This window comes from Trichechus manatus, unplaced genomic scaffold, assembly GCF_000243295.1.
Source record: "Trichechus manatus latirostris isolate Lorelei unplaced genomic scaffold, TriManLat1.0 scaffold00095, whole genome shotgun sequence".
In the NCBI taxonomy this organism is placed as follows: Eukaryota; Metazoa; Chordata; class Mammalia; order Sirenia; family Trichechidae; genus Trichechus; species Trichechus manatus.
Genome location: NW_004444031.1, coordinates 409010 through 422162, shown reverse-complemented (window position 1 = coordinate 422162; position 13153 = coordinate 409010). Strand labels below are relative to the sequence as shown.

Below are 13153 nucleotides of genomic sequence, written 5' to 3'. Positions count from 1 at the left end.
AAAGAATGAAACTGGGCCCATACCTCACACCATACACAAAAATTAACTCAAAATGAATCAGTCACCTAAATGTAAGAACGAAAACCATAAAACTCTTCAAAAAAAAAAACATGGGAGTAGTGCTTCAGGATCTAGTTTTTGACAGTGGATTCTTAGATATGATACCAAATGCACAAGCAATAAAAGACAAAATAGATAAATTAGAACTTTATAAAAATTAAAACTTTTGTCCATCAATGGATTTTATCAACAAAGTGAAGAGAAAACTTACAGCTTGGGAGAAAACTTGGGGGACCCATATACCAGCTAAGGTTTTATATCCAGAATATATAAAGAACTACAATTTAGCAACAAAAAAGACAAACAATGCAATCAAAAAATGGGCAAAAGACTTGAAAAGACATTTTACCAAAGAAGATATACAAATGGCCAACACACCAAACACTCACTGCCCTTGAGTCAGTTCCAAATCATGCAAACTCATGTGTGTCAGAGTACAACTGTGCTACTCTGGGTTTTCAATGACTGATTTTTCAGAAGTAGATCATCAGGCCTTTCTTTCAAGGTGCCTCTGGGTGGCCTCAAGCCAACAAGCTTTATGGATAGCAGCCAAGTGCTTAACCATCTGCACCACCCAGGGGCTCCAAATGGCCAACAACCCCAAGAAAATATGCCCCATGTCTAGTCATTAGGTAAATGCAAATCAAAACCACAAAGAGACACCGTTTTACCCCCACTAGAATGGTTACGATTAGAAAAACATAAAACAGCAAGTGTTGGCGAGGATGTGGAGAAATTAGAAAACTTATCCATTGCTGTGGAATTGTAAATTGGTACAGCCCTTGTGGAAAAGAGTTTTGTGGTTCCTCAAAACATGAAACATAGAATTACCATATGACTGAGCGATTCCAATCCTAGGTATACACCCAAAAGAACTGCAGTAAGGAATGGAAGCATATACTTGTATATACCAATGTTCATTGCAGAATTACTCACAGTAGCAAAGAGATGGAAACAACTTGTATGTCCATCAACTGATCAATGGATAAACGAAATGTGACATATACATACAATGGAATATTACTCAGTCATAAATAAAAATGACGCACTGGTACATGCTACAAGTCAGATGAACCTTAAAAACATTATGCTAAGTGAATAAGTCAGTCATAAAAAGACAACTGTTGTATGATACCACTTATATGAAATATCCAGAAATTGGCAAATATATAGAGACTGAAGTTTACTAGTGGTTACCAGGGGCAAGAGGGAGGAAGAAAGAGGTAGTCATCACTTAGATAGTGCTCAGTTTCGGTTAAGGGTGATGGCAAAATTTGTAAACGCACAGTGATGATGGTTACAACATCATGAACATAATTAATGTCACTGAATTATATATGTAAAAAATGTTAAAATGACAAATGTTACATATGTATTTTTTTTACCACGTTTTATATATATATACCACAATAAAAAGAAAGCCAAAGAAACAAAGAAGAAAAAGAAATTGAACAGATAAGAATAATATATTGTGATCAGTGTGGACACGGTGTATCCCATTCAGGCTATCTTTCTTTCTTAGCCCACAATGTTTTTATTTAAATTGCGACTTCATCCCTGAGTGATAGTTAAGATCCTTGTGAAAAGAATTGTTGTTTTTTTTTTTCAAAACCTATTTAAAAAAAAAAAATCCCAATATGCAGTTGAGGATTGTGAACGTAATTGTTTTTCTAAATCTTTATCTATTGTCTTATTTAGTTTTACAGAGAAATTTGTAATTACCAATTGAAAACTCAGGAAAAGCATTAGTTTAAAAAACATCTTGATGGAAGGTATTAAACATTGCTCAGAAAAAGGTCAAGCTAATTTAATTTCAAACTATTAATAATAAAACAATGACTAAATTCTAATGTAAAAAAATATTTTTTTGCTTCATTTATAAACATAATTTTGATAAGCATAGTGCATAAGACAACATTGGCAATACACAAATACACTAATAAAAACACATGAACTATCAATGATAAAATATATTATTTATGAATATACAAAACATTTTAATCAACAAGAACAGGATTTGTAAAATCCAGTAAAAATACTGCATTCACTATTTTCTAAACTCAAATCAAATCTATTGCCATCAAGTCAATTCCGACTCATAGAACTCATAGAACTGCCCCCATAGGATTTCCAAGGCTGTAATCTTTACAGAAGCAGACTGCCACATCTTTCTCCTGCAAAGCAGCTAGTGGATTCAAACCAACAACCTTTTGGTTAGCAGCCAAACAACCGTGTGCCACCAGGGCTCCTTGTAGTTCTCATACGACCTCTTAAATCTATTTTTGCAGAAGTTGAACTACATTACTAACAGAGAAAGAAAACAGTATGTTAATAATTTTGATAAAACAATTAAGTTAGCTGAAATCACTTTCTTTGTCATGCTCTGAAATATGATTTTGCGTGTTCAAGACTGAGTTGGAGCTGCAACAGAGAGACGGTTTGGTAGAAAGTTTAATCTCTTTAAAATGTCACATACTTTATGTGAAAAATGAGATTACTACATTCCAACCTCCTTGATCCAAGACTTTTTATATGTGGATGTACTTTGAAAAGTTAAAATTGCAATACTCACAGAAAAGGTATTACAAATACCTAACCATATATAGAAAGTGGATATATGATAGTGGTTTAGTGTAATCAAACTTTAAAAATAAATTCTTAGTAATTTGAAAAGCCACATTTAATCTTTTTTATACGAATGGGTCAAAAGGAAGAGGTTATATATATTTTTATATAAAATATAATGCCCAGATTCTTAGTAACTATTGAAAAACAACAGTTGTCAAACAAAGTATTTTCTCTGCATTTCATGTATTTCACTACTTATGGCTAAAGTAATTTTTGCATCAAGATGCCTAGTCAGTTCTGGATTTTTTATTGCCTTATTCATGGAGATTTCTCTTAATAAAATTAATAGTCTTAAGAAATACAACATTGTCTAGATTCTTTTTCTAACAATAAATGCTTAAATCAATTTTACAGATAAGGCATATGCATGGTTGCTTCTACTGCGTAAATACAGTAAACAGTACAAAATAACACACCATTCTCTTTAATAACACTTAAAATATTTTAAAAGCACATTTACTGACCTAAACTTAAAAAGAAAAAAAAACTTAGAATAAGTACTTTAAAATAACTACTTTTCAAAATATTGTATGATTATAGGAGATAAAATTGATAACATAAAGAATTTGTCATATACCAGTCTAAAACCGATTCCCCCAATTTAATTTGAATGTATAAAGTATGATATTTTGCAGTATATAATATCTAAAGCTATAGACAATACAAAAGCTATGCAAACATTTTCCCATTTTATAAATACTTCTTAAACTGTTAACTGATTGACTTGTACTTTTGTTCAAATTCTTTTATGGTTTGAAACACTAGAATGCATTAGGTGACCTCCTTGCATTACTTTCAAATCCCACCTATAAAATATGAAAGATACAGTTAAAATTACTGATGTTGAAACAAGTGACCAAATTTTTTAAAACTAGAATGATCTTAATTAAACAAATGGCCTACATTTCTATGATTATATCTGAGAATTGTCCATTAACAGTAATTGAAGCTGTGACAATTTATCCACATCAAGTGCACTGTGTTCCAAACTTTAAAATCACTAAGTCATGATGAGGGATGAGGGGGGCTTGTTCTAACTGCCTGAAGTTGTTGTTAAAAAACTAACCAATTTATCTGCAGCAGAATAACCTAAATCTGTATTGTTTTATAAATCATAAACATAAAACAGAAGACAATGGATTTTAGCACTACAACAATTCTACTTACCACAGACTGGCTTCTATATAAGACAGTTAACTTCAATCTCTAGGTATACTAAGTTCAATCACAAAGTAACTCTGAAGATTCTAAACATTAGTATACTAAAATCAAAATATATTAATATCTTGAGCCCTCTCTAATACAGTGAATTGAGCTACCTTATTTTCAAGCAAATGCTGAATATCCTATCAACAAATGGTACAGGATTTTCCTGACAGAATCTCAAAATGGAATTTCTGCAAGGTCATCGCCACAACAAAACAATACTGTCAATATTCTGGGGGGAAATCCCCTTCTAATTATATCTCTGAACACTTCCAGACTAGGTACTGTTTCATTTTCCTCTTTATTTTCTTCGCAAACCTAACTTAATGAGGCCCTGAAATGTAGCATGCATTCAAATATTAGTTGAATGGATAAGTGGCCATTGGAGAAATACTATACAAACCTCTTAAATTAGACTTTTATGCTTTACTCAGGATTCCAAAGCAACAAATATGCATCATATATGCAACAGACATCCCTAAGGCACAAGCAATGATCTCTTTCTGCGACTCTCAAACGTTTTTCATGACCCCACAGAACTGTTATCCACGTGCTAAATTCTCTGCACTGCTGTGTCTAACTTTGTTCTTTTATGTCCCACTCACAAAAGCATATGAGAATGCAAAGGAGGGAGGTAAAATTATGTCTAAGGATGGCATTTAAACTATATATACATATATGTATATAAACCAAAAACCAAACCTATTGCCGTCGAGTCGATTCTGAGTCATAGCCACCCTTCAGGGGACAGAGTAGAACTGCCCCATAGGGTTTCCAAGGAGTGGCTGGTGGATTCTAATTGCCGACCTTTTGGGTTGCAGCCAAATGTTTAATCACTGTGCCACCAGGGCCCTATACACACACACACACACACACACACACACACACACACACACACACACACACATATATACACGTGTGTGTACACACACAGACACATATATGCATTACATATACATTACATATGCATTACATATATAATATGTATCTCGTGTATACAGATACATTACATATGTGTGCATATATACCCCCTCTTCACTTATCAACATGGTTAGGTTCCAAAAATGAGGTCATTATGCAAAATTGGCACTACTGGAAAATGGAGTGTCCGCTTTTTCCATTTCAAACAGTTATACATGTTCCAGCCTACCAGCAGCAGGTACTGTCAGTGGGACGGCAGCCTCCCAATAACTCAAGAGACGGGAAATATAGGTGGGTGCTATATGTCTCACTGGTCATGTTAATGCACAAAATAGTCGAATAGTAGATTTTTACTATTGCTATACATGTGAAATGTTGGATAATGAGATAGCCTATAAATGAGGAGAAGGTGTAGGTATACATATACTTTTCCTCTACCAAAAGGAGGCACAATGTAAATTTAGATGACCTATCCAGTGTTAGGGGCCCTGGTGGCACAGTGGTTAAGAGCTTAGGCTGCTAACCAAAAAGTCGGCAATTCAAATCCACCAGCCACTCCTTGGAAACTCTATGGGGCAGTTCTACTGTGTCCTATAGGGTTGCTATGAGTCAGAATCAAGTCGACGGCAATGGGTATCTAAAGTTAGTTCTATAAAAAGCTATGGGATGGAGTACATGCTTCCTGCATCCTATAGTCTCACCAATATGTCCCCTTTAACACCACCTCTTCATCCATCTATCTTATGCCTCACTCATTTTTATATACTAGTCAATCAATCCTTACTAAGATTTAATTTAAAATTCTTAAAGTGAGTAGTACAGTGGAAAGTGTCTACCCTCTCACAGCTGGGAGAAAACTCCTTCATTATACCTAGGAACATGACTCGCTAGGTATAGAAGATACCCAACTTGGTTTAGACTTCCCAGAAGCAGACGTTGAAATAAGGACTGGAGTGTAAGTAGTTTATTTGTGAACTGATCCCAGAAAATACGAGCAGGGAAAAGCGGGGGAAGAAGCCATTAATCTTGGATTATTAAGCCAGGTACCACTGTGGGCAACTGGAGCTCGCTCCCATTGAGAAAGTATAGAACAAGCCTCAGAGTTACACCAACCAACAGGCAGGGAAGTTAAGGTGTTTATCCAACTACTCTTTATCCATCATTGGCTGAGGGCTGCTTTCAGAAACATTCATCCAGTGGCTCTTCTGGCTTGCTCTCCATGCAGGCTTTGGGTGCTCCAGGGACCAGCAAGAGAAAACCTCTCAGGCAGAAGATGTCCATAGACAGCACTCTAGAGAATCTGGGCAGAGCACCAAATGCATCTATTGGTGGAAACTATCTGCCTGTTTCTGTATGAATGAGTGCTTCCACCTCAACTCTGTAGGAACTGAGTCTATGAAAATAACTGATGAGGGTTTTTTTAAGATTGCTACTCAGACTTAGTTGCAAAGTGGGATTTCAGACCATATTAGACAAAAAGAATTGCAAACTTCAAATGAGAACCAAGGAAGGGAAGTAATATTTAACAAGCACCTCAACTATGCTAGGCTGTAAAATTATTTTTTTTATAAATTAAAGGGTTAAGTGGAAAGAAGTTGAGTTTCTTGAGGGATTTAAGATACAAAGAACTCTGCTCAAGAGTCGTCTTTACACTTATAAGATATATTACTGAAGACAAGAATTTAACTTCTCAGAAACTCAATCTAGTCCCCCAAAAAATTACCTATTGTTCAAGGATTGTATGAGTATTGACTGAGACAACCAACAACATAGGTAAAACACTAGTCAGTGCTTGGTGCCGACTAATTGTTAGTCCTATGTCTCTCCTTCCTCCTCTTGTCACAATCTTACGAGGTATGATTTTGATTATAGACACAAGTTTACTAAGTCTTATAATGGCTGAATGACTTGACCAAGCCCACTAAGCAAATAAGCATAGGGTTGAGACCTGGGCCCCTGTGAGTCCAAAGATCTTGCCTTCAAATTCCAAACTTTGTGCTAACAAAAAATGGAACCAAAACCAAATATTATACTGTCATCAAGCCACAAAATAAGTCAAATCTCCAAAGACTGATGAACCATTTTTAAAATGTAAAGACCTCGTTTTAATGAGAATTTGGCTTGATTCTTAAGTTGGACTAGCATAGCTTTTATTGTAAAAGATATTTTAAAAGATTGTTCAAAACTTTAAAAAAAATATATATCAGTGTGTCAGTTAGGTAGTATTCAACTAACCAAGTCTTCTTTATTTCAATTAACCCAAATACGTTTCTTTCCAAGTATCCTGGTTAATTGGCATTTGCTCTTTTAATTTTTAACTAATATATGTGTTTTTGCCTGAAATTAAAGTATTACCCTCTAAAAAAAAATCCATATCCCTTTAAATTACTAGTATAAAACCAAAGAAGTTCATAATTGATACCCAAGATAAAATCCCCAGTGTTTAGGGATCGGAGCTGGCATTGGAAGGTGAGATGTGAGGAAAAGATGGGGGTGTACTGCCCTATGGTTGAGTGGGCAGTAGATGTTGGATTGGACCAATAATGGATCTTCTATGTAATTAAAATAAAACATCGATACCAAACTGAACTTCAAGGAAACATACCAGTTGAGTGCCTAGTTAGTATACACATGTGACAAACAAAAAAAGTTGCATGTGACACATGAAGTGACTATTCTAGAAAATACTAAATTCAATCAAACACACCAAGATAAGCTTTTTAAGTAATGACAAGGAGAAAGCTGGAGGAATTTCAGAAGTTTAACTAGACAGAGTAGTTGATGCTATAGATGAAACATATAAGCAATATTTTGCTAATAATAAATATCCTGGTTTTGAGACTGTCTGTTTTGATTTTGAGGCATACATAATGCTAAAAAATACACTAATTATGGAAAGGTTGCACTATACAAACCCCATTATTAATACACACTTAGCAATAGTCACAGCTACCTGCTCAAAGTGAGTATTTTCTATTGCAAAGGCTGTCATTTTCACTAACTACCTGTTACATATGTAAACCAATTGTCTACCTGCAACTCCAAATGTTTAAACAGCATAAAATTTCCATTATCAGGTAGTCAATCAAGACAACACTGACAAGGAGTAAGTACACAGGTGCAGGAGATTTAAGTTTCGAATGTGCTTTTTCAATCAACTGGGGCATATTTTCGAAATTGATTAACAACAGTTAAAGGAAAAAAAAAATCATTTGGCACTGATACTGTGTGCCATTTGGATATATTGTACCTTTCACACCAGCATTATACACACCGTAGGGAAGCACACAGGTAGACAAAAGAACATGCACCGAATAAACGCAATAAATGCATTTTAAGGAAAAGAAAGTGAAAAAGAAAAGAGTTCTTGTCTATAGCAATTGCTCTATAGAGTCAAAATGGAGAGACATATCAAAGAGTGCCTTTTACTCCCTCCCCCAGTCTCACAGGCTCCCTTTCGGCTCCCTTCTCCTCTCCCTCCCTTTCCCCCTTTAGTCACCCACCACCACCCCCGGCCTCTTTTCCAGATACATTTACAGAATAACGATGCACCACGCCACTCACCTGTCGTCGTTTTGCCATCCTTGGTCCCCTAACAGCAAATCCCGAAACCTGTACCTGGGAGGCAGAGGGGGCACTTCGCTCTCCAAATCAACCATCCTTCCTCAAAGAGTGGGAAACATAAAATGACAAATGGAGGGGAGGAGGTAAAAAGAAAGAAAAATTGCGGAGTAGAGGGAGAGGACTAATACAATACTGTGGCCGAGAGAGGGACGGGAGGGAGAAGGGGAAGGGGAGTGGGATGGGGGAGGGGGTCTGCTTTGAGCCGGAAGCTGAGGCTGAAAGGGGCTGGCTCCTCGTTCCGGAGGGTGTGCTGGGGATGATGCAAACCAAGCCCAGGAGCAAAAGTCTGGCTGTGACTAGAATCAACGCTGCCACGGAACCGCCCCCAGGCTCGGTACCGCCTCTGGTCCCCAGGACTGCGGGGGAGGCGGGAGTGCAAAAGTTACTTCGCCGATAAAACCGCGCGGTGCCTAGAAAGAGGGGAAGGGGTGGGAGTGCGCGCCGCGTGATGGTGAAGCACTTTCCAAAGAGGCAGGTAAAAGATCCTCCTCCAAGGGCAGCTCCCGGCTGCAGTTCCCTGGGGCGGGCGTGCACCGGGCACAGCCCTGGTCAGGCGGGAGCGGGGAACTGGCTTCTGGTCCTAGATGCCACCAACCTCGCGCTCCTGGCGAACGCCCTTTGGGGCTGCCGCTGTGGGCCGAGCCAAGGAGGCTCCCCCTCATTAGCATAACACAGTGACGGCACGGGGGTGCCTTGGGGACAACCAATGGGGGCGAGCTAATTAGCGGATTCCCGGGCTCCTGACCCTTCTCTGAGAGGAGGGGGCGCGAGGTGCTCGGAGGTTTCCTAGGTGCTACAACCTACTTCCCCCTTTGATCGCCGCCAGCGAGGGTGGGCGTGGCTGAAGAGGGAATTCCCAGCTTTCACCCCCAGGAAAGTCCCGTTTTTACTCACACTCTGAAAAAGGCGGTGTTTTCCTGATCCAGAAAAGGATGAAGGGCTACCATAGACCATGGAAAAGAGATATTCAAATGGTAACTAGGAAAGTGCATTGAAACGCATTGAGGGGTATATAGGCGTGAGTAACTATTTCTCCTGGTGCTCCTAGCACTGTTGTGGGCTTCCAGGTTGTATGGCCTCATCCTATGAATGCTTCTATTAGTTGTTCACACCCCCAAAAGAAAAAGTGAGCCTAGATTTTGTTTTTCAGTACCACAGCTGCTTACTAGAACCCTGCTATACAAGTCTTTGTTTGTTTTCACATACTTTCTTTCCTACCAAGAGCTGATTTCATCAGGGTACATACAGACACTGCAGACTTAACTACAGGACAAACACTGGGCTAGGCCCTGAGGATATATTATTGCCCACTCCATTAAGGCTCTCACAATATGCTCAGGGGAGCAAGCTTTATAAATGAAGTAAGAGAATATGATAGACGTTGTAAAAATATATATGTGTATATCTAAAGAGATTTGGAAATACCTGTGAGATAACAGTTATTCATGGAGGAGTCAAGGAAGATTTATTGAAAATGAACTAAGCCTTATATATTCGTTTGCATCGCACTTAAGGGAAGGAAGGAAATGTGAGACGGAATAGCGTGAGTAGAGGCAAATAGGAAAAAAAAGAAGAAAAGAAAAAATGTTTGGCTTGCCCAGGAAATAGTGATTAATTTGGTATTTTTCTCCGTAGAGATCATGTAGGGAAGATCTCTAAAGAAGCCTAGAAATGCTGGAAGAAATCAGCGAAATTTCTGTTATCAGATAAAAGAGGATGAGTACCTAGACCAGAAGAATCACAGTGGAAAGAGAACAATCATTGCCTATGTCTCGATTGTCAAAATCCTACCCATTCTTCTGGATGAATCCCACATGAGCATATCCTTCACTAGATTTCCTGAGTCTTCCAGCTGGCTATGATGACCTTCTTCCTTTGAACCCTTTGTACACCTTTTAAGTATTTTGGTTTGTAGTGCTTATTATATTCTGCATGCTACAGGTTGTCTCAGAAACCCTGGTGGCATAGTAGTTAAGAATTACAACTGCTAACCAAAAGACTAGCAGTTCAAATCCACCAGATGCTCCTTGAAAACCCTATGTGGCAGTTCTGCTCTGTCCTACAGGGTCACTGTCAGTCAAAATTGACTCCACAGCAATGGGTTTGGTTTGGTTTCTTTGGTAGGTTTTTTCTGCATGTCTGTTATGCCTCTGTCCCTCTCCGTGTGGCTTATCTTTCCAGTACAGTACCTTGAAAGTAGTAAAACCTGAGTAAATATGTGTTGAGGTATATTAAAATCTTTTAAACCTAAGACAGTAATACTTTTTTTTCACGTTTGCATTAGCCCCGTGGTCAGAATTATATTATTTGTTTATATTTCTTTTGCATGAACTTTGTAATCATTTTGCCAAATGAGAAAGTTATGTCACTACATTATTAGTTTGTGCAAAAAAGAGAATATTGGTTTATAATTTGCACTTTATTATCTGCTATTAAGATGCTTCTATGAGAATTTACTTTTTCAGGTTAATATTTACATTATTATAGTCTGACTTTATGTATTTGAACGACTCAAAATCTGAAATATTTACACATCAGTAGCAATTTCAGGAACCAGGCAATTAAAAAAAAAAGGTATTGAGTGGTAGACACCTAAGATATTGATGGTTAGATTGTAAAACAATATTTATTTTTAAAAAGCTTAAAGCTTAGCACCCTTATTTTATACATTTGTAACAATCTTAGTTTTTTGGCTTCCAAGTACGCAGATGTTTCTTAAAAAGCAGCTTAGGAAGGGGCAAGTACATTAAACAATAAATAAATAAATAAATGAAAACCTGTTCAGCTAATAGTGTCACAGCACAGCTGTTAAGGGTACAAAGGGTATAGAAAACCCCAATGTGTCAAGCCAAACCATTGGCAACTACTGCATTAATGTACACTTTTCTGTGTTGTGTGCCTTAGTATGTTGTCAAAGTGAAGAATCTTGCACCGCTAAATTTAAGAAAATTAAAAGAGTAGTACAAGATAAGAAATACAATTCTTAGCATTTCTCTTAAAATAAAACATAGCACTATTTGGGGCATTGAAACGTAAATTTAGAAGTGGAAGATCAGTTTGCTCTTCTATTTTCTGTAGGCAGACGTTTATTTTTTGTCATTAATTTTGACTTTTAGTTCTCCCACCTGTCTTTCTGTACTTTAATTCTTTTTATTTTTATGTCATGTCATGTCATTCCCTGCTGTTAAAATATATTTCCTTCTTTTCTCTCTTTACCTTGGTTTCATTTTTTACTGTGCTCTTTTAATCTCCTATCTCATAACATCTTTCCCTCTTTCTGTGTGTGTTTGTGTGTGTATGTGTGTGTGTGAAAGCTTTCATTCTACTATAACATGAGATTTGATTTTTGGAAATAGTTTTAAACTTGGTTCTGTACATTACAGTTTTGCATTTTGTACACTCATATTCTTAAGCCCCTTAATCAACATGTAATGTAGAGTAGAACAATAGATGAGGTTGGTTCCGTACTAACAGATAGAACTCACCAAATGTTTTTCGAATTATTATGCTGGTGGGATGAACATCCAGAATGAGGATTTGGGGGAAACTTTATTCCCTAGTTTATGGTTGTTTTTTTTTTTTAATTTTCTAGGAAAAACATTTGAAGATACCCTAATTTCTTCCTTTATTTTCAATAAGGGTAGGGAAAAAAACCTTTTTAAAAAAAATTCAGGTTTCCAGTACACTGATTGATTATGCCAGTGTTTTAACATAAAAATAAAAGGTTTATTCCCATGGATGATGAATGAGGAATGATTTTATTAACAATTGACAATGTACTGACAATTATCTTGTGAATAATGAACATAGGTGCAATCATAGAATATGATGGAGATTTTGACTAAAAACTCTAAAATACATGTATATTCATATATCATTTTTAGGACAAAATTCTGTAAACTGTCAATGATTGTATCTACGTTGCCCTGTAAAAATGTTTTAAAATAACATTTAAAAAGGAAAAAAAAAAAGTTTTGTATCCTAGGCTACCCACTTCATAGATGTTTCATCTTTGTAGGCAGAAAAGGGCAGGATAATCCACATCCATTCAGATAACACCATTAAGTTACATAACATCTCAGTGTGAAGGAGACGGGTTCTACTATACTTTCAACAAAGATATATTTAGAGGTTACTATGAATTAAACTTCTCATTATCTAGTGAGGTGTGGGGACTAAGTATGGGAGTACAAACCATTAAGCAGTTAAATAGAATGTAGTAGGTGTCGGTCTGGCTGTTGTGTTGCCAGTGGTATAAATGATTAGCGTGCTCAGGTTCGAGTCCACCCAGAGGCATCTTGGAAGAAAGACTTGGTGATTTACTTCCAAAAACAATCGGCGATCGAAAACCCTATGGAGCGTGGGTTGCCAGGAGTCGAAGTCAACTCACGGGCAACTGGTGGTTGTGTTGCTAGGGAGTATATAAAATCCATTGCTGCAGGAAGCTTATAGAGACAACTAAATCAGGTTTTGGAAAATCAGGGTGGGCCTCCTGGAGGAGATGACATCTATGCTGAAGAATGAGAAAAAAGTAGAGGAGTAAGGTGGAGGCAGAGGAAGCAACAAGAATGAAGGTGCAAATGTGTATTTTGTTGGTTAGGGGGCAAAGAGGGAGAAAGAAAAAGGACAGGAAGACTGGTAGCTATGAGCCACCTTCGCATCTGAAAGAACCTTGTATACTGTGCCAACAAGCTGAGGTTTTATACTGAAGACG

At 37.2% G+C, this 13153-nt stretch overlaps 1 protein-coding gene across 3 annotated transcripts in view; it reads right to left on the bottom strand.

Moving 5' to 3' along the window:
* The window catches only part of KCNT2 (potassium sodium-activated channel subfamily T member 2), a 476589-nt gene extending 467846 nt beyond the window's left edge, over nt 1-8743 (bottom strand). For all 3 annotated transcript variants that reach the window (XM_004382548.3, XM_004382549.3, XM_004382547.3), the window contains exon 1: nt 8380-8743. In XM_004382548.3, the coding sequence (XP_004382605.1) occupies nt 8380-8474 (95 nt within the window). In that variant the 5' untranslated portion in view covers nt 8475-8743. The remainder of the gene's footprint in view (nt 1-8379) is intronic.
* Between the last annotated feature and the right edge of the window lie 4410 nt (nt 8744-13153).